The sequence below is a fragment of the Pseudopodoces humilis genome, chromosome 14, assembly GCF_049639895.1.
Source record: "Pseudopodoces humilis isolate 2021_Gansu_Grassland_sample_001 chromosome 14, ASM4963989v1, whole genome shotgun sequence".
NCBI classification, from domain to species: domain Eukaryota; kingdom Metazoa; phylum Chordata; class Aves; order Passeriformes; family Paridae; genus Pseudopodoces; species Pseudopodoces humilis.
The window spans coordinates 7,919,960-7,940,455 of NC_142213.1; the positions used below are offsets into that span (position 1 = coordinate 7,919,960).

General features: G+C 54.5%; 1 protein-coding gene across 2 annotated transcripts; it reads left to right on the forward strand.

The window, feature by feature from the left end:
• Window positions 1–91: 91 nt before the first annotated feature.
• Window positions 92–20,223, forward strand: ZNRF1 (zinc and ring finger 1). 2 transcript variants are annotated; one of them, XM_014255562.2, is made up of 5 exons: window positions 92–703; window positions 17,766–17,861; window positions 18,495–18,600; window positions 18,693–18,779; window positions 19,147–20,223. In XM_014255562.2, exons 1-4 carry the CDS (start codon window positions 259–261, stop codon window positions 18,748–18,750), a joined length of 705 nt encoding a protein of 234 aa, XP_014111037.2. In that variant the 5' UTR covers window positions 92–258; the 3' UTR covers window positions 18,751–18,779; window positions 19,147–20,223. The 2 variants fall into 2 exon arrangements, with proteins under 2 accessions (XP_014111037.2, XP_005526363.2); XM_005526306.3 differs by having other exon boundaries at window positions 95–703; window positions 18,928–20,223.
• The last annotated feature ends 273 nt before the right edge of the window (window positions 20,224–20,496 follow it).

Here is a 20,496-nt window from a genome sequence, read left to right on the forward strand (position 1 = left end):
TCCCTCCCCGCTCCGCGGCCCCGGGGCCCTCGGCGGCCTCCGCCGGGGGTGACGGCGGCGGCGGCGGCGGACTCGGGGCGCCCTCGCCCCTGCGGGCCCGGAGGGGGGAGGATGCCTGGGGCGGGGATGGGTTTTCGCCCGTAGCTCCCCGTGCCCCCCCGCTTCCTTCCGCCCCCTCTCGCCTCCCAGCGGGGGCGGCGCGGCCCCGTTCCCCGCGGGGGGCTGTCGCTCGGCTCCCTCCGGCCCGGCGGCGCCCACATGGGGGGCAAGCAGAGCACGGCGACCCGTTCGCGGGGCCCCTTCCCGCGGGTGTCGACGGAGGACAGCGCCGGGCCGCCCCCCGGAGGAGGGGGGGGGCCGCCCCCCTTCGGCCATTACCGGGCGGGCGGCGGCGGCGGCGCGATGGGGCTGCGCAGCCGCTCCGTCAGCTCGGTGGCCGGGATGGGCATGGACCCGGCGGCGGCCGGAGCCGTCCCCTTCGGGCTGTACGCGGCGGCGGCACGGGCGGCGGGGGAGGCCGAGCGGGCCCCGGGCGGCGGCGGCGGCGGTCCCGGCTCCGACTCCACGTACGCCCATGGCAACGGTTTCCAGGAGACGGGAGGCGGTCACCATAGAGACGGGATGCTGTACCTGGGCGCCAGGGCCTCGCTGGCCGACGCGCTGCCCCTTCACATCGCACCGCGGTGGTTCAGCTCGCACAGCGGTGAGTTCCGGCTCCCCGGAGCCTTCCCCTGCCTTCCCCTCCCTCCGTGGGTGCCCGGGGGCGGCGGTGGGCGCGGTTCACCCGGGAAGGGGGAGCTGCCCCCCCTCTTGGACCCTCATCCCCATCCCCTCCCCGGCACAGACAGGTGGGTGAGTGCTGGAGCTGGCATCTGTGTCAAGGTCAAGGGAGGAAGGGGCTGTGAAGGGAGGAGGCTTTCTAGAAGGGAGGTGTTTTGGCTCAAGGATATGAAGCAGTGGATGTGGCACCCCCCACTCCACCCCCCCTTGACTTGGGAGATACTGGTCTTGAGGGTGCTGTAGCTTAAGACCTTGGGTTTTGCAATCAGGCTGAGCACCTTGTGTCTCTTCTGAAGGTGTTTGAGGGTTGCCAGTCATGTGTAGTAGTTCCCAGCAGTAGAAACTGGAAAAGAAGCAGAAGAAGCCTTTGAAAGCAAGGTGTGGGGATCTTTATTTTTTCCTTTGTTTTGTCTGATAAAGGGCCAGGGAAAGGCTAAAGTGGGTTTTCTCTTTCAAGCCAGCTGGCAGTGTTGTGGTGCTGAGGAGGAAGCAGAGGAGGAACTGCCTGCCTCTTTAACAGGGCTGAGGGGCCAGCTGGGCTCTCTTGCAGGAAACGTGTCAAGGCTATGGGAAGGGGCAAGGTTACCCCCTTCACCCTCCTGGCTGGACTCTTCCATGTGTCCTGGTGTCTGGAGAGGAGCTCTGGCTGCAAGCAGGGCTGTGTCACTGACCTAGTTTTGGCTGGGTACAGGGAGCGAGGTGGGAGGTCCTCCCTTCCCCTCCTGGCTGGAGGGGGAAGTCATTTCAGGGATGTCTCCTTGCATTTCCTGGAATAGTCTGGGATTTCTCTCCCACCCGTCCCCCTCGCAAATGCTGTGTTCTCCTTGTGTGACGTGGTCTGGGAATTTCATAATATGCCTTGGGACAATGCCTCATTTTCAGGAAGGCCTGAGACTGAAGCAGTGGATAAGAACAAAGTGCAAGAAGAGTCTCATGGGGCCCATTTTCCTACTTCTTGGAAAAAAAAAAATCTTAGGATATTTTTCCTTTGCCCAGTCTCCAGAGGCTGCTCTTGTCTATTAGATTGAAGCTGTGTGTCTTGCATTGCATCCTCAGTGGCAGAATGCCCCAGGTCTGATTCCTATTGATCGGATGAGCCAGGCGCTTGCCATCCTCCCTGGCAGATGGAGAGGGCTGGCATGTGGCACTGGAGTTGAGACCAAGCGCTCCTGCAAACTTTCTTGCTCTGTGACCTTGCACAGACTGTGCTGCTTCTGCTCTGGTTCTTAAACACAGAGAGGGGTGGAGGCACAGCATCCTTCCAGGTATTCCACAAGCCTCTGTGGGAATGAGTGCCATGGGGGCTTCTGCTGCGCCTGGTGCTGGAGTGAGGAGGGTCTCATTACAGAAACACCCTGCAGCTCAAAGTGGTTGGTCTGAGAGTATCAGTTACATTTTAAACTACAATGCTGAGAGGCAAAAACCTGTTCAGAAAAATAAACCAGCTGCAAAATGGAGTAAGCTGTTTTTCAGACACTTGAGCAACTTAGTGCAGTGCTGCTAAGTTAAACACGGTGCCCTTGAAAGATTGCAGCGTGAACTGTGGGAAGTGCTGCAAGAACTGGGTTTCTCTGGTGTCTCTTTTGGGGCCCTCTGAGAGCATTTGAGCTGAGCTGAAGCGTGCACAGGCAGCAGCAAGAGCTGCTCGGTCTGTGCCGAAGCCTCTCCCGGTGGTGGTTCTTCCTCATTGCTAATTAATAGCAAAAGGAGTGGAGGATGCTTAAAGACCCTTCTGAAAACTTGTCAGAGCTCATTTAACTTTTGCACTCTTCCTCTCTTAGTGTAAGAAGTTAATGAAGGATTTGGAGACTGCAGGGAAGGGGGGAAGTAAGCCACCACAAGATTGCTGAAATTCCTGATAATCTCCCATTGCAGCTGGTTAACCTCCATCAGGGCAGTCAGGAGCTACTTGTGTCTTCCCCCCTGCCTCCCCATCGACCTGCTCCTCTCATGGTGCTGAGCCACTCCATTAGCCACTGGAAAGTGCTGAAGCAGCAGTGCTCTGGTAAATGGAGAGGAGCTTTGACATTGCTGCGCGTGACTGTCCCTGCTTCCTTTGAAGGATGACTTGAGGGTGGGGATGAGGGAACCTACTGAAGTACCAAACCCACCCAGGATGAAGCACGCCCTGGGGATCTCTAGGATCTGCCTGAGCTGCTCTAATACCAAGGAGAGGAGAGGAGCGGAGCCCCCCAAACTCTGTGGATAACAGGGTTGGAGAGTGGATTCTTGCCCTGCCTGTCCCTTTCTGGAGACCAGGACGGTGCCGTTCTCTACATGCAGATTGCATTCATGGTTTTTTTGGGAGCATTTGGGTTTGAGGGATGAGTTGGGACCTCAAAGTGCAGCCTAAGCTCTGTGGAGTTCTCAGTGGGACAGTGAGGAGCTCTGACTTGAGGGCAGTGATAAGGTGCTGTTGTTGTAGCAACATGCCTGTGATAACGAGAGCACACAGATAGTCCTGGCGCCTTGCTGCTCCCTGTATCTGCAGGGCAGAGTTTCTGTGCCTCTCCAGCTCATCAGGCCCCTCAGCAGGGACCTTCAGGAGTGACTGGGGCCAGATGAGCTCTCTTCCCTGCTTGGTGTCACTCCTTTCCCTCTCTACAGTTGAAGGCCAGCAGAAGAGCTAGGTGTGCCTGGTGAGGAAGAGAGGAGGATTGTGCTGGGAGGTGTGTGCAGAGGAAGGTTGTAAAGTAGTCCCCAAGGCCAGTGGATGCTGCAGCATCACTGTAAGGTGCTGTGCATGGGAATGGTCAGTGAGAAGAGCCCACTGCTGAATCCCTCTGGGCTCCAATATGGCTGCTGGGATGCCAGGAGCAGTTAGATCCTGATGGCCACTAGCCTGTCCCAGGATGAGGGCAGGAGAGCTGCTGCTGTTGTGAAAAGTGAAGCCTCCATGTATCTTCCAAATGAGGTAGGCAAGGAGCTCTGACCTTTATGGTGGAGCTTGTCCCTCCCTTTGAGTGGACAGTACCTCTGTGGGTGAGTCCTGTTTCCTGATGGGGATTTTCCCAAGGCATGCCCACCATAATCACAACTGTTCCAACACCACCTGAAACTGCTCTGGGATTTCCCTGTCTGCCCAGAGTTTCTGAGATCCACTTCCTGGCCTCCATGAGTGGAAAATTACATGTCTTGCACAACTTTGGAGTTTGCCTGTAGCACTTGACTCTGCCTCTGTAGATTTATGACTATTAGAACTTCTCTGTAAAGCCAAGGCTAGTGGGAAGAAGGGAGAAAAGGGAGATGTGTGTTTTAGTGCTTCATGTCTCCAGCTTTGTGTGGTTCTCTTAGTATATCTCATGTTATTCATCTTCATCAGAGGATCTAAGGGAGTTTGCAGAGGCTGTAAGTAGCTTAAAGTTTATCTGGAAATCCCACTCATCACCCAAAGCCCTTGAGTGTTTGAAGCTCTAATAAATCCATATCTCCTTGTTTGCTGGCTAGCCCAAGAAAATGCCTGGCTCATCCTCCTGTGCAGTACTACCAGGAATGTCACAGGCTTTCTGTGCCCTAACAAAGCAAGCTGTTTGTCCTGGGTGCTGGTGTCAGGAGGCCTTCTTTGCCAAGTGAGCTGCTGTGTTCTCAGCAGCACTTTCCTGGAGCAGGAGGGCTCAACCTGAGGAAGATGGGAAGGTTTTTAGTGCAGAGATGGCAGCCAGGGTGCTGGGCTGAGTCCTTCACCAGGCACAGTTTGAGAGAAAAAAAAAAAAACTGGAAGTGTTCTTCAATCTGGCTCCAGAGAAACAGGGTGGGAATAGGGGTTGTTTGTTGGAGGGTGAGCTGAAGGTGTGTGTGAAGACCTGTGTTGGGCAGCCTCGGTCTCTGCAAACTGGGAAGAGGTCTGTCTGTGGTGACCCTTTGCTGTGCTCTGACATCTTTGAGTCCTGAGCCTTTTCTCACAGGTGCCTGGCAGTCTTTGCTCCTCAGATAGTTCTGCCATTGCAATCTCTGTACCAGAATGAGAAGGCTGAATTCTACCTTGCTAGTTAGCTTCTCTCAGCCCTGAGTGTCCTGCCACCAACTTGTCACCAGTGTGTTCTGGCAGCCAAAATGGGCCCCCACCATGTCCCATGGTGTATCAGGCACAGCACTGCCAGCCAGTCAAGGGAGGTGAGCGTCCTGCTCTGCACTGTGTGGCCACTGCTGTGTGTCCAGTGTGCAGATTTAGGTGTCACAATACAAGAAGATGTAAAGCTGTTAGAGAGCATCCAGAGGAGGGACATGAAGATAGTGAAGAGTCTAGAGTGAAAGCCATGAGGAGCTGAGGTCACTTGGCTTTTTCCACCTGGAGAAGAGACTGAGTACAGAGCTCATCATGGGCTGCAGCTTCCACAGGAGGGACAACAGAGGGACAGTACCAATCTCTGCTATGATCAGTGACAGGATCCAAGGGAACATCATGAGGCTGTGCTAAGGGAGGTTTACATAGGATGTTAGGAAAAGGGTTTTCACCCAGAGTGTTGTTTGGCACTGGAGGGCTCCCCAGGGAAGTGGTCTCAGCACCAAATCTGACAGAGTTCAGGAAGTGTTTGGACAAGGCTCTCAGACATTTGGTGTGATTCCTGGGATTGTCCTGTTCAGCGCCAGGAGTTGGACTTGATGATCCTTGTAGTTCCCTTCCAACTGAATCTGTGAAGTTTTCAACATGCAGACATCATATGTGTTTCCCTCCCCACTTCCAGGAGATAGGCCAGGGGAAGGGCACCGCAAGGTCTACACAAACTTGCCATTCTGAATCTATTTTTGCTAGTGGAAATTTCCAGAGATGACTGTCCTCAAACCATCTTTTTGTGGGTTTGGTGCTGGTTGCTGTCTGACAGCCAGATCAAGCACCTGCATCGTTGCCAGACCTGTGGATCATTTGGGAAGCGGATGCAGAAACGGTCCTGATGACTCCCCACACTGGTGATGTTCAGATGTTGGGCTCTCCAGGTCTGGCAGGGATGCTTTTCTGCTTCTGCCTCCTCTGAGCCAGCTGCCAGGGCAGCATCCACCTGGGACAGGGGGAAAAGGCAGCGGCTACCTTGGAAGAGCAGAGTGCTAAGCACCTGAAGACAGGAGACTCAAAGGCAGTTTTAATGCACACCAGAGCTGGAGATGAAGTTTAAGTGCATCAACGTTGGCGTTGTGCGTGAGAAGCCAGCGGTGGCGGCAGTTATCTTCAGTCTCCGCAGCAAGAGTGAGCACAGGCTGTCTCTGTACTGCCTTGCCTCCCCAGTGTCCTCTGAAATCCCGACTGCTTTCCTCAGGAACGCGACACTAATTCCTGTGCACATTAACTGGGCTCTCTCCTCTATAAACCTGTGCATAAATCAGCATAGGGTAGGTGGGTGCCCTCTCCCTCTTCCACACGTGTATCTTCTAGAGATGCTGAGAAAGATGCTCTCGTGCTCCTGGGCTGACCCACTTCCCAGCCAGGATTGTCTTCCCAGCCTGTGACGTAAGTTTATCCCATGCTGGTTTGTTTTGCTGAGATGTTTGTTCCGGTGACTGGAATAACCGTAAAGGCTTCTCTTATTTATTAATGTGCTATTAAGGCTTCTCTCTCCTCTTTCTCTCGTTCAGTGGCCGGAGGATCAATCAGATACAGACATCTTTGGTGGAGGAGCAGTATCAGGCTGGCACTTGGCCAAGGCAGCCGCGCAGAGTCATGGGAAAATGCTGCTAAATGCTGAAAATTAATTTCAAGAGAAGCGCAGGGAGGGAGAAAAGCCCACTTCGGAGGAGGAGAAAGAAAAAAGCTTTTTTCCCTCCCTCCGATATAATCTCTCATGTGACAGATCAGACAGGCAGCAAAGGGCTCTTCAGATAAATTCCCTTTGCAGGGACCAGCCTTGTGGTGCCCCAAGCAGACAGTGGGCAACCACAAGGGGCATTTTGTGGCATCTGCTGCTGGTAACCAAAACCTCAGATGTGCTGAGTACTTGGTTTTGAGTAAATGTGACCTGGCTTTCTCCTGCTTCCCTTGAAAACTGAAATCATAAGGGCTTGGGAATGATGTGCATGAGCAGCCAAGTGATGCTGTAAAGCAGCAGGCTCTGATGCAGAGCACTTTGCCCACCTGCTTTGGCCTGGCTGTACATTGGGGTGCAATAAGCCTCCCTCTGTAGAGACACCAATTTTTAAATTTCAGATAGAGCAAGAGTCGTTAAAGCTGGGCCTTAAATGTCTTCCCTGCAGCAGTTCTACCAGGCAGGTTTCAGGTGTGGGTGAACCCACTAGGGGCTTGAGGTACCCCCCAGGGGTGCTCCTGCTGTCCCTTGCAGGTGCTGCCTGGCTGAATGCTTTTGCTTTTTCATGGGAGGCTGTTGGCAGTGCAGCTTCAGGAAGCTCTGCTGCCTGGGGCCTCTTCTCGTGCTGCTGCACAGCATTTCCCGTGGGCAGAGCCCAGCTGCTGGCAGGTTTCCTGCCCTGCTGGGCTGCAGGCAGGGGAGGGGAGTGCCTGTGGTGCGGGACAGGGGCTCCTTCTCTCTTGTCACAGTTTAACTTTCCAGCCCATGGCAGGTCTGTACAATCTGGGATTTGAGGAAGGTGGAAGAGAAGCAGCAGGCAGATCTTCATGGCTGGTTTTGGTGCTGCTGGCATGGTGCTTGATACATTGGTGCTCCCTGTGGTGGTGGTCCCTATGCCTCCATGCTGCCAGGTTTGTGCCATGTGCCACCACCTGAGCCTGAGCAGATGCATCACTCAGACCCAGCGCCGGGTCTGTGGGCAGTTGGGGATGTTCCATCCAGGGTGTATCTTGCCAGTGGGGATGGTACTTCACCACTGGAGAGAGGCTGTACTGCTCCCTTGAGGTGAGGCTGGCTCTTCTCTCCCCTCCCCTGTAGACCAGAGCTGGCCAGCATCAGCGCCAGGTTGACCTTGGGATAGTTGTGGTGTCATGGGCTGAATGAGCTTGGGAAATTTGTGACTCCCTGTGCTCATGCACACTCGTGGCTGTGGGGCTGCCATAAGTGGCATGAAACTAGACTGTGCACCTTGGAACAGTCTTTGTAGAGAAGCAGAGATGCTGTGGAAATATTTACCTTTTTGCTAGTTTTAGCAACCCTAGTAAAAATTCCCCTGGGTTGTATATTCCCAGTTAGCACCCTTGGCTCATTGAGTCTGTGTCAAGTTATGGTTGTAGTTCCTGAGACACAGTCACCTGCCAGGCACAGAAGAGGGGCTGGGGCAGATCCTGGTGAGGGAAGCACAGCAGTGCAGATGAAGAATGGAACTGAAAGCTGCTCAGAGCTGTTTCCTGGCCCAAGCAGGCAGGACGGCGTGACAACAGTGGGTATTTTTAGAGGCCAGCTGCCTGCAACACAAGAGGGGGAAAGCAGCAGTCAGGCAGGAGAACTGAGTGATGCTGACCCTGTCCCACATCCCTGCCCAGCATTTTATTTCCTTCCAGGATGAGGCCACTTACATTTCCATGTCCTCTGTGCCTCTTTGCCTGTTGCTGATTCAAAAGATGGCTTTCTTCCTTCTTCCCCTGATTTTCACCATGGCTGTGAGCTTCTCTGATCACAGCTCAGTGATTTGAGGGTGGTGCTGGGGACTCTGCTCTTCACATCCTGGATGGTTGCATTACAGCTTGGGGTGGTGGGCGTTTGGGGGATTGATTTTTGGAGAAGTCTTTGTCACCAGTGAGGGGAAAACCTGCAGTTTCTCCTGCAGCCAGGGTAATTGCAGTAATTCATTTGGGAGCTCTTCCTACAAGACGATGGAGCTACATTTTGTCAGAAGTGCTGCAGGGGAATTGGATCCACTGTTCAATCCATGCATTCAAGGCCTGTACATCTGTAGCCAGGGAAAAGGAGTGGGGGTTAGCTCTAGGCAGGTGGCTTAAATTACTGTCTGCAGAGAGGTCAAGTAAGTATGGGCTGAGATCAGTTTTGGGGCCAACCCTCTGTTAAGCTGGTGCTGAGCAGGATGGGCTGAGGCTGAGTACCCTGCCTTGGTTGCCTTGGCATTTCAGGTTATCTCTGATCAGATCTTGCTGCTTTGAAACTCACGTCCATTTGCTTACTTATTGCACCCCTGATTTCATAGCCCTTGAAGTCTGCTATTTGCCTGGATCTTACCCTTCTGAGGGGGTTTTTAGATGCCTTTGATTTCTTTTTGCTCTTTGTAGACAGGTACAAAATAGGTGGCACTCTGCACCTAGTCCTGGGTGAATGTTTCATGGGAGGATGATGCTTCACAAGGCCCTGCCCAGCTCTGGAAGCGGGGTTACACTCTGCTCTTCTGGGTGTTGGCTTTTGTGATGGGGAAGGGAGAACGGCAAATTCCACAGCTGAGATTTTTATCATCTGCAGCTCCACTGTCTCCTTCCTCAGAAGGAGCCCTTTTCATGTTGGATGTTGGCACATGTTGAAGCAATGGGACAGAGAAGGTGGGACACCTGGACAAGGTTATTCCTGCCCGTGGCACAGTGTGGCCCCTCCTGCCTCCTCCAGCAGGATCCAGCGTGGGCAGACCCTGCCACTCTCCAAGGGACTCATTCCTCTGAGATGCTGTGCCTTGTGTTTCAGAGGGCTCCTGGAGCTGCAGAAAGCTGGCTCTGTCTGCCAGCTGCCTCCATGCTGCAAAGGCAGCCAGGAAGCTCTGGAGTGGTGTATCCCCATCTTCAGCATAGATCTTCCTCCCAAATCCCTAGCCTTTGGCTGCCAAAGGGGTGCTCATGCTGCCTGGCCAGGCAGCTTGGTGCTGTGGAGAATCCCTCTCCTTCTGCACCATGTACAACAGAGAAGAGTGATCACCCCCCAGCTTTGCACCTGCTTTTTCCTGTTGTCCTGACTAGCCCTCAGCAATCACAGTCCCTCCTGGGGAGCAGGGAGATGCTCTGTGCCATGCAGCCCTTCCTACCACGTGAGGGGCAGGTGAGGTCAGGGCTTCTCTGCAGCATGCTCCTCACTAAGATTTTTTTTTTTTCCCAGTTGTGGAAAAATTTCAATTTTTTTTGTCTTTCTGAGGAAATAACCACTGTGAACTGGCCTCAAGTGTTTCCCAACCATGCACTGCTTGTGGGTGCAGCTCTGTGTATCTTTTATGCTCCGATTGCTGCCCACTACATAAAAACTGCCCTTTCTCTACCCCAAAAAGCAACTTGTCATCCTTTCCACGCACCCCAAGGGTTGGCAGTGTTGCACAGATGAAGAACAGTTTGTCTCAGTGATCCTGCCACCATGGCCCAGGCACAAAGGCAGCCTCCACCATGCTCTTTGTGCAGTGCTGCTGTGGAATGCCTGGGGAGGAGGTGTCCCAGGAGGTGTTTGGGATCACTTCCTGGCAGGAAGAGGTACGTGGGTACTCTTCAGTGTTGAAGTGCTTGGCCATACTCCCAGCATCACAAAGCCAGGGCATGTCATCATGTGCCTGTGGAATGTCCCATCATCCTCCCAAGAGATCATCTGAAGTTGAGGCGTGATGGAGCCTCAGCAGTATCAAAGCACAAGTTTTCTGCTTTGGAAAAACCCTGGGGTCAGGAAGCAAATCACCCCATGGGGTCAGATCCGGCTCTGTTTGGGAGTGGCTCAGGTCAGGCTTTGGTGTTTCAACCTTTCCAAAAGCGGGAATTCCTCTGGCAGCTCCTCAGTGCTGGAGCCTGGCAGTGGGGACTCCGTGGGTGCCTCCCCAGCGGATGTCTTAGTCAGAAATGACTCACCCCACCAGTCCCCGCGTGACGTTGCCTCGCTGCTCCCTCCCAGCCCTTGCCAAGCCAAAGTGCCAAACTCTGTCCCTTCCTGCTCTGATTTCCAAATTGCTTCATCCCACTGTACTGCCAGAGGATCCCTTGTGCTCCTTCATTTCAGCGCCTGGGACCCCCTCATTACCCTGCTGGCTCTGTGCATCTTGCAGATGATTGCTGCCCACAGCAGGGCTTTGGCTGGGCCTCCTCCTTCCCATGAGAACTATGTGGGAGGAAAAAAACAGGCATTCAGGCAAACCTTTTGGAAATTCCCAGGTGTGACTGCAGGATCATTGTCTTCTCTGGGCGGTGAATTTGAGCACCTGAGCTCAAATTCACCTTGAGAGGTGTGGAGGCAGCACCAGAGCATCCCTGCAGTTCTCCTGAGCCTTGAGATGGCCCCAGACCTGTTTTGTGACTAGCAGGAGCCCTGGATAAGCTTATAATTTGGTAAATCTGAGCCCTGCAGCCTGACAGCAGGAGTTGGAGGTGTTAATGCCTTTGCTGGGCTATCACCCAGGACCCCTCTGCTTAACTTTGCTCTTCTCTGTGATGCTAAAATTAGCTTTGGGCTACACATTCTTCCTTATGAAACCTGTTCCCAGCAGCTGGGGGAGTGTTTCTGCAGTAAACTAGGACTTGCCAGAAGACAGGGTGACCCTGAGAAGTTGCCTTTTTCATCCAGGTCTGGGGGAACTGATCCTGCAGTATAGCCTGAGCTATAGGAGGGAGATGATTTCTGCCTTAGTATAAGTACTTCTGTTCAAAAATTGCAATTACAACCATGGAAGGAGCAATATTCAAACAATGACAGGCAAGGAGGGTACTTGATGACTGGAGATTCTGTGATCATCTAACCAGGCCTCTTTGCCCTCCTGCATCTCAGTGTCTGTGGGCTGTGCTGGAGGTGTTTTGTAAGGCTTTGGTGCGTCCATCTGTTGAGAATTGATAGCTTTGGGTACTCTGGAGCAAATGTTTCTGTGGGGTTCCCTCTCCCATGTCTTCTGCTCCTTTCCAACTCTCCAGCTTTCCTCAGCCCCAGAATTGCAATCTGTTCTCCTTCTTCCTATCCTCCCCCACCACCTCCATAAGAGCCCAACTGGCTAAAAAAAAATAGCTCTGCCTCCTGGCTTGCAGCAAGCTAGCCTTGGGCTTCTGTAACGTGGTGCCACCCAGCCCGTCTGCTCTGTGTCCTGCATCTCTCTGACCCCAGTGGCTTCCCTACATCCCACCTGAAGCACTAATGCTTCGTCCTTGCTGCTACATCTCCTCTTTGTGGCTTGAGTCAGGTGGGAGTGGACAGAGGTGTCTCCAAAACACAGTGCCTTGAGCATTAGGATGGTGCTACCCTCAGCCAGCTTTGTGTTCCATGGCACATCCCTGCCACCCTTGGCTGGTGTGTGACTGACCTGGCAGCAGACACCTGCCACATGGGGACTTCACCAGGAGTTACTGCACACCAGGGACAGCTTTACTTACACCTTGAGAAACCTGGCCTTGCACAGAAGTAGCTTCTTTTTGGGGTGCTGCTTATAGACAATTTTTTTCTCCCTTCTCAGCAAGCTGAACTGACTCAATCAGCAAGGAAATGGTGGAGCAAGACCATCCCTCTGCCAAGGCAACAGAAATAGTCAAGTTTCTTTCCAAGCACTGCCATCCAAAGATGTCCCATCCAAGCCACAATCCCCTGTTTGGCTGATCACCTGGGGCTGGTTCACTGGCATCCCCCAGCCCTGCCTCCCTTCCATCCCCAGGAAGGTGGGATATCTTATTTCCACCTTGGACCCATCCTTTATGCTCTCCCACCTCTCTGCAGCCTTGAATCAGGAGGAAGGACGCTTGCTTTTTCAAAGCTGGCAAATGAGGCAGCTTAAGTGCTTTACTCCTTCCTGCCTACGTGTCCCTGCTGGTGTCAGCCCTTGTGCTGCACAATAGCCCAGCACCATTGTAGAGTTCACCCTGTGCCTTGAGTCCTGCCAGGGCAGCAGGGCTGCCTTGGACCTTGGCTCCTGCCTCTGCCCATGCAGCTGATGCCATTTCCTTCTGCAGGGGGAAGTGGATTCTGGCCTGGTTCTGCTGGGTGCCCTGGCCTGCAGGCACTTGATGCTGCCTCCTGCAGCATCACTGGACTGCATTGCTGAGGCTGGTAGAGCATCACTTCCATGGTGGGCTTCCACTGGTGAGGGGATACTCATGGAGTCCTCAGCTGCCAGGTCTCTGTTGTGCCCCAGTGCTGGAGAGGTGCTCTGGGTATCCATGTGCTATCTCCAGTGATGCTGGAGCATCTCCATGTGCTGCTCTGTGACTGTCGCTTTAAAAAAATGAGGCTGCTTTAAATGCATAGGGAATTTATTTTCTAGATGTTGGGTCTGAATATCTTGGCTCTTCAGATTTCCTTCACTCAGCTGACAGTCTTGGAGGACATCTCCTCCCTGATCCCTTCTTCCATCCTGGGGCTGTGATGGAGCTCTCAAGGGCCCCTCAAGGGAAGGAGAGGACTTGGAACTCCTTTGCCTCACCCAACCCCACATGCTTCAGGCTGATCAACTGGTCCTTCAGTCTTTCCCTCCTCTTCAATCACTAGTCATAGTTTTTCCAAGATGATCCATGCATTCCAAGCTTCCACCTGCTGCTGGCTCAGCTGGCATTGTTAGGGAAGCCATGGTGGAAGGTGGGATGCTCATGGTTTACTCAGCAAGTAGGAGGCACCAGGACTGCATGCTTGGACTGAATATTCCCTGGTTTTATCTCATGTTTGGATGCATCCTCACCTGGTATAAGCCAGTTCCCTTGGCTGGGAGCCCAGGATTCTCTCTAGAGACACAGAGACAGGCTGTGCAGCTGAGGTTTCCAAATCTTCCATGATCATTAGGCAGTCTGGAGCTTACCCAAACTCCCTGGTTCTCCAGGTGTCCTGTGGGGTGGCTGGGCACCAGAGAAGGGATTGCTCCTGTGGTAGGCATGTTTTGGGAGTTTGCATTCCTGCTCCCACTCACAGGGCTCCTGGTTTATCCCATGGCAGTACTGGGAGACTGGGCAACCCGGGATCCTGTTAGTGAATGCTCTATGGGGTCAGTTGCTGGTGTTGTGCCTGGGCTGCTGCTTCCTCTTGCCTTCAGAGCCATCCCCACCGGTGTCTCCCTCACTGCTGGAGGTGCTGTGCAGCAGAAAAGCTGCTGCTCCCCGTTTCAGCCACCTGCCAGTAACAGAGCCAGGGTGTCCTACTGCCAGGGCTACTCCTGATGGTGCTGTCGCCTGCTGGCAATCTGCCTGGAGGCACAGCCAGCAGGAGGAGGGTTTGGCAGGTGAAAGTAGATGTGGCACATACCTTTCCCTGGGATCTGGGACAGGCTTGCAGCTCCTGTGGACATGGTCTCACCCACCTCTGAGGGGAGCAGCCACTTCCACTCGCAGGACATGTTGTGGTTGACCCTGTTGTAGTGCTCAGTAGACACAAATGATGGGAATTTCCTACCCCAGCTCCAGAATTGGCTTTGTTTGGGATACTTAGAAGTAGGTTGGAAAGGTGTCTCAATCCTCCCACCATCACTGAATTCCTTGCAGTTCTGTGGCAGTGCTTTTGGCACTGTGAGGGTTAACCACCAGGCTTTTTTCAGCATTCATAGGACTGGGTGGAGATTTTCAGAGGTTCCCAGCTCTACTTTGCCCAACTCTCTAAAATTAACCATGTACCCTTCCTAAAAATACTCAGAGGGTAGTACCCCTGGAGAGCACCAGCACCACTTGCTCCTGGTTTCTAGACCAAGCCATTGGAGAGAATAGATCACCTGCCAGCCTGTGTCTCACAGCCCTGGAAAGCCCTTGGCTTTCTCTAAGTCTCCTGCAAGGTACAATAGTCCAGGTCTTGACCTGAACCTGTCTTTCCAGGCCAGCCTCCTTCCTGCAGCACCCTCCTCTTCTTCACTTATTCTTGTTGGGAGCTGGCAGCTGCCCACACATTTCTGCATGAGGTGACAGTGCCAGCTTCAGGTTTAATGTGCCATGGGCAGGAGCATCACCAGCTGCACCAGGTGCCTTGGAGGGGAGGAAGTGTCCATGGCCTTTCCCTGGAGCAACCCCTGGGCCTCCCCATGGGTGTGGGAGGCCCTGGCAAAGAGGAATAGCTGGGCCCTTCTCTTTTTTTTTTAAGCGTGTGGGAGGAGGACGGAAAGGGCTTGAGGAGGAGGGAGGGAGCTGAATTTTCCATGAGCAGCTGTCAAAATGTAATCTCCTGCGTTGCTCCGGCTGGCAGCTTAGGCAGGATAAATTAACGGGGATTTCGGGGAATGTGGAAAATACCATGGCCTGGAGGGGGCTGACCATGTGGAGAGCAGCTCTTTCATCCTCGGGACAGGCTCCTGCCTGAACTCTGAAGGGATGTTCCAAGGCACCGGGCTTGGTGCCTGCCACTGTTTGGTGCTGGCTGCCCCCTGGCCTCACTGGCTCTCTGCCTATCACCTTCACCCAAAGGTCACCTGGAGAAGGGGTGAGGGAGTTCACCTCTGCCTCCCCTTTCCCACTGGTGGTGGGCTCCTGTGCCTGCCATGAAGGGAAACACAAGCAGTTGCTTTTGCAATGTCAAGTATTTGTGCCGACAGCTGGGGTGTAGGGCAGCCCCCCGCCCTGGGGGCCTTTCCACACCAGCTCCTCACTCCTGCTCAGACTTGGGAATTTATGCAACTGCATATTCATCTTTCCTTTTTTTGCCCCTCCATCTTGTGAAATGCAGAGCCAGAAAAGTGTGTGTGTGCTCCTGCACTTGGCTCAGCCCCCAGACCTGTCTGGCTGGGGGATGCCACATACATGCTGGGGCTTGAGCCTGGCCCCTCTGTCTGCCCAGTGTCCCCACGTCCTTGCCACGGGGCTGTGGCAGTGTCAGGAGTCCCGGTGCCCCAGCCAGCTGCCCAGGGAGCAGTGAGGAGCAATGAGGAGTGTTCATGCTGGCTATTTATAACCATGCTAAAGCTATCCCAGCTAGCAAAGAGGCCTGGAGATACAGCAACAGCCGCTCGCTGGAGCCCGCAAAGGACCCTGCTCTTTTCCTGGCCCTGCTGCTTTGCTGGCAGCCGTGCCCTGGCAGCCACAGACCAGGCAGTTTCATCTGGGGCCTTTTCCCTTTACGTTGGTTGCACGTCTCATAGGATCCCTTCAGGTGCTGCCGGAGCTGGCAGATCTGGGACAGCTGTTTAAAATAACACATTGGCACAGAAAAGGGGGGACCGGAGGAAATGAGGTCTGCCCACACACAGCACAGGGAACAGTACTGAACCTCTACAAATGCCGTGCCCTGACACAGAGTTTGCAGACAAAATGCCTTTTCCAAAGGGAGCCCTTCACAGCCATTCCAGGGACTTGCTGCTGGAAAGCAGTGCCCAGAGCTCCCCCGGTGGGGACCGGTGCCTGTGGCGCTGGCAGCCCATCCGCTTCAGGAGGGGACGGGGACAGGCGGGCTGCCAGGGCAGTGGGGCACCGGGAGGGTGTCTGGCAAGGGGAGGCCAGTTGGGTCTTGCAGCAGGCAGGCTGGGAGGCTACCCGAGCTATCCACTCTATAAATACACCGGGCGGGTAAACACTTGGGAGGAGGAAAAAACCAGCTACTTCAGCTAATGGGCACAGCTGCCACAAGGTATAAATTGGTCAGGAGTAAAATTAGGCTGGAGAGAGAAGAAGGCAGATCGGTGCTGCTGCCCACGAGGCCCTGGCTGCGGCACTGTCCTATCGCCTGGGGCTTGGTGCGATTGGGGCTGGACTCAGAGCAGAGACCCTGTGTCCCCAGGCTGGGACAGGGATGTGTTCCCAGCATGGCAATGCTGCAGACCAGCAGGACACCCCACTGGAAGGATCCCTGGGCTTGAGGGCTCATTCCTTTAGCAGGTCCTTTTAGAGCCATTTCCATACCATCCATGGTACTCATCCTTGCTGCACCCTCCTGGGAAATAACTACACTCTGGAGGGTCAGGATCCAAGGACCTGGGAAGTAAACTGTATTTATCACTGCTGCTAATAAGCACTGGGGTGTTGAGAAGTTACAGGGGCTGTTTGTACAGTAGAGGTCTGAGCTGCCTCTCCTTAAAGCCACCCTGTACTTTCTCCCTTACAAGAAACAAAAAAAAAAAATGCCCTGTCCACATCCTCGTGGTGGCAAACAAGAACCTGATTCATCCTTAGATAATTTGTGTACATTCTTTTTCTTTTCGTTCCTGAGCAGCCTTCGCATATATATGAAGAAAGCTCTTGAGCAGCACTGCAGTCAAACCTGATCTGCTTTTAGAAGGCAGATCCTTAAATTACCCTCTCCCTCTCTGCAGGCAGGGAATTGCTGGATATTCTGGTGCAAACCCGTGGTGGTGGCACGCGCGTGTTCGGCTCCAGCTGTGCTGCTCTGCCGGGCAGTGACAAACCACATGGCCTCGAGCTGGCTGCAGTGGAAGGGCGGGGATGCATCCAGATGGGTGACCTACAGGGCTGCTTGGGGTTCTGCTCCTTGGGAGTTTGGGGCTTACAAACTGCATTTGGGGCAGGCTCACTCAGTGGGGCAGGGGACAATGCTGTGGTGGTCTGCATGGCTCAAGCAGGTGATGACACTGATGTGACACCCTGGCATCACCCCAAGCAAGGTCACAGAGCAGATCCGGTCATCCCATCCAGTTTCATCCAAGAACCCAAATCACCAGGTGGGGCCAAGGTCAAGCTGGCTCATCAGCCTGCAGTGTCCCTCTACTTCTGAGGAGGCAGGCTGGAGGGGTAAGCACCCACTCCACTCCTGTGGAAAGCTGGGCAAAGCACCCGTTTGTGTTTGAGGCTCTGATCTGCCAGTCCCCTGCTGCAGCCATAGGAAAAAATCCCTTTCTTGCAGCTTTTCTGGCTCAGCCACGTGGTGCTGAGCTCTGGCAGCAGGGACAGCGCTGTCCAGGCACAGGGACGTGCCCATGCACTGCCAGAAGCTGGGTGCTGCGTGCCCTAGGCTGCTGCTCGCCCTTTAAGGCCTGGCAGCAGCTGATGGCCACGTGTGCACTGTCTTGGCACACTCTGTGTGCCCTCTGCACGGCGGGCACAGGGACGGCCAGCGCACCAGCTCGTCAGCTGTCCCCTGTTCTGTGGCTGTCCCCCACGCTGGCGGCTGCTGGTGACCGGCACAGGATGAGTGGGTGCCCAGTGGGTGCTGTGTGGGGTGAGGGTCACCATGCAGGCAGCAGGTGAGGGGCTGCCCGCTGCCGTGCCCCACCACGGCCCCAGGGATTCCCTGGGATGCAGGGTGGACGACTCCTGCCTTCACTAAGGGCTTGTCTCTCTGCTCTCCTTCCAGGTTTCAAGTGCCCCATTTGCTCCAAATCTGTGGCTTCTGACGAGATGGAAATGCACTTTATCATGTGTCTGAGCAAACCTCGCCTCTCCTACAACGGTAAGGACCAGGCTGTGTGGGGGACACGGCTTCCTGCCACCCTGGGATGGCTCTGGGCAGGCTGAAGAGATTTGCTGCAGGCAGGCAGCATGGCTGGGCTTCCCACCGAGGGCTGTGCTGCAGCAGGATGGTGCTGCTCCACTCTGCTCCCCTGTCATGGCTCAAGCCTGCTGCTTTTGCTTTCGGGTTCCTTTGTAACACAGCCCCCTATCCCGAGGGGGCCCCCTCCCCTCTGTGCCAGAGAGAGCCCTGCTGGTGCATGTCCTCCTGGGCTGCCCCCCAAACGGTCATTGCCTTCCTCCCCTCCTTGCTGCAGGGCAGCTCATGAGGCTGAGCCCTGGCATCTCCCACCTCTCTCCTGACCACTAGTGTGGGAGTGATGCTCACCCTGTACTGGCTGGTGATTTTTTTGGAAGCCAGGGGTAGGGGCTGTGTTCGCTCCAGATGCCCCAGACCCATGTCCCCCCTGTGCCTCTACATGAGCCTACTGCCAGTGTTTTCCAGCACTGTTGCCATTCCATCCCATCCCATTCCAGCTGCCCCCGCAGCCGTGACCCTGGGCTCCCCTCCATCCCAAGGAGGAGAATGCTGTGGTGGTCCCCATCTCACTGCTGCCCTGTCCTCCCCTCCCAGATGACGTGCTGACCAAGGACGCTGGCGAGTGCGTGATCTGCCTGGAGGAGCTGCTGCAGGGGGACACGATAGCCAGGCTGCCCTGCCTCTGCATTTATCACAAAAGGTACATGAGGGGACAGCCAGGCAGGTAGCAAGGGGACAGGTGGGGACACCTGAGGCTCAGCAGCATGGTGATAACGTGCTCTCCTCTTGCAGCTGTATAGACTCATGGTTTGAAGTGAACAGATCTTGCCCAGAGCATCCTTCTGATTGACCCGCCGAGCGTGCTTGCTGACTTCTAAGGTGAGCCTGTGGAGGGCTGCTCGGAAGGGATAATCCCATGCTGGGTTTAAATCCAAGGCTGGAAGTGGAGGATGGCATGGAAGAGGGTGGGACATGACAGCCAGGGCTCCTGCTCCTCACCCGGGACGGTCTCTCTCTGCCTTTGCAGGGCACCTTGCTATACCTGCTGTACCTCCTCTCCCCGTCCCCCTCGCCCCGCCTGGAGTTTTGGGCTGACTTTAAATTCCTCAAGAAGACAAAAATAAAACCCAGAAACTTGAATCCACTTGGGACAACGGCGCAGTTTTTATTTTATTTTATTATTTTTATTTGTTCTGTTGTTTTTCTGCTTTTTGTTTTGGTTTGGTTTATTTTTTTAATTTAAAAGACTTAAAACAAAAAGAAACATCCAGGAGACTACAGTGTTGAGAAAAGCGGAGCGACCTGCTCTCCCCTCCACAGCTGCTGGTCACCAGGAGAGCTCTGCCTGCCAGGGAGGCCCCGGGGACGCCCTCGGCCGAAACCCTGCCATGATGTTTGGCTTTTCTCCCCGAAGCGAAAGGGGAAAGCTGCCGGGGGACAGCCGGCCAAACGGAGCACGCGGCATTTCTCACCGGCAACCCCCCCACCTCCCACCCGGACTCGCCCGGGGGCTCTGCTCGGTTTTTTTGCACTGACTAAACGGGAAATTCCTCCTCTCTCCCATCTCCCTTTTGGAGATCTCCACCCCGGCCCCGGCAGTGTTGAGATGGGGACTCTGCCCCACGCCGGGAGCGGGGCCACTGCTCCCCCCTGCTGAGTCGCAGGGGTCCGTCTTTCAAGTGTTTACAATGAGAAAAAAAAAGGAAAAAGAAAAAAAAAAGAAGAAAAAAAGAGAAAATGGACAAAAAAAACCACCAAACAACAAACCACAACTGAAGCTTCGTGTTGACTGGCGTGTTCTTCAATTTGAGCTTCCCTGCCCCGGTGATGTTTACAGACTGGTCACTCTTTAACTCAGCTATAACCACTCAGAGACTGGAGAGCTGCAGCATCCCCGCCGCCCCTCCTGTGCCCCCTCGCCGGGCTCCTCTTGCCAAAACCGCCTCCCCTCTTTCTTTTCCATCGGCTTTGAGTTGGGCCCTTTTGAGGAGGGTATGGGGAAGGCCCCAATGGCCCCCCAGATGCCCCCAGCCACCCCTAGTCACAGGGGTGGCTTTGCTGGAGGTGCCAAGATGGTGTCATTTCACGGCAGTGACCCCCCTTGCCCATCCCTGTCCTCTCCTGGCGCGGCGGGCACGTTTTCGTTGGTGAGACCTCCCCTGCCGGTGGCCGTGCCCCTGCGGGAAACCTTTCTGTATTTATATATTAAAAAAAAACCGGGGGAAAAAAAGAGTTCAGAGCTTGGGGGGAGCTTCCTTCATTAGTCAAGGTGTTTTGATATGGTATTAAAACAATGTTCAATAAAATATTCACTGTTATTTTATTTCACTGGCTTTCTTGGTGAAGCAGATGATGCCAGTGGGGTGCTGGAGCCCCCCACCCATGCCAGTTCCCCTTCTGTGTGCCTGCCATGTGGGGATGGCCACAGTAATGCTTGGCAGGTCCCATAGAGCCTCACCTGGTACTGGCAGCACTGGAGAAGTGGCTGAAGTGGGACCCTGACGATGCCCTGCGCTGTGTCTGCTTTCTGGGACAGGGGCCTCCTGGGAAGGGGCTGGGGGGTCCTGTCCCCCTAAACAACTTCACAGCACGTGGA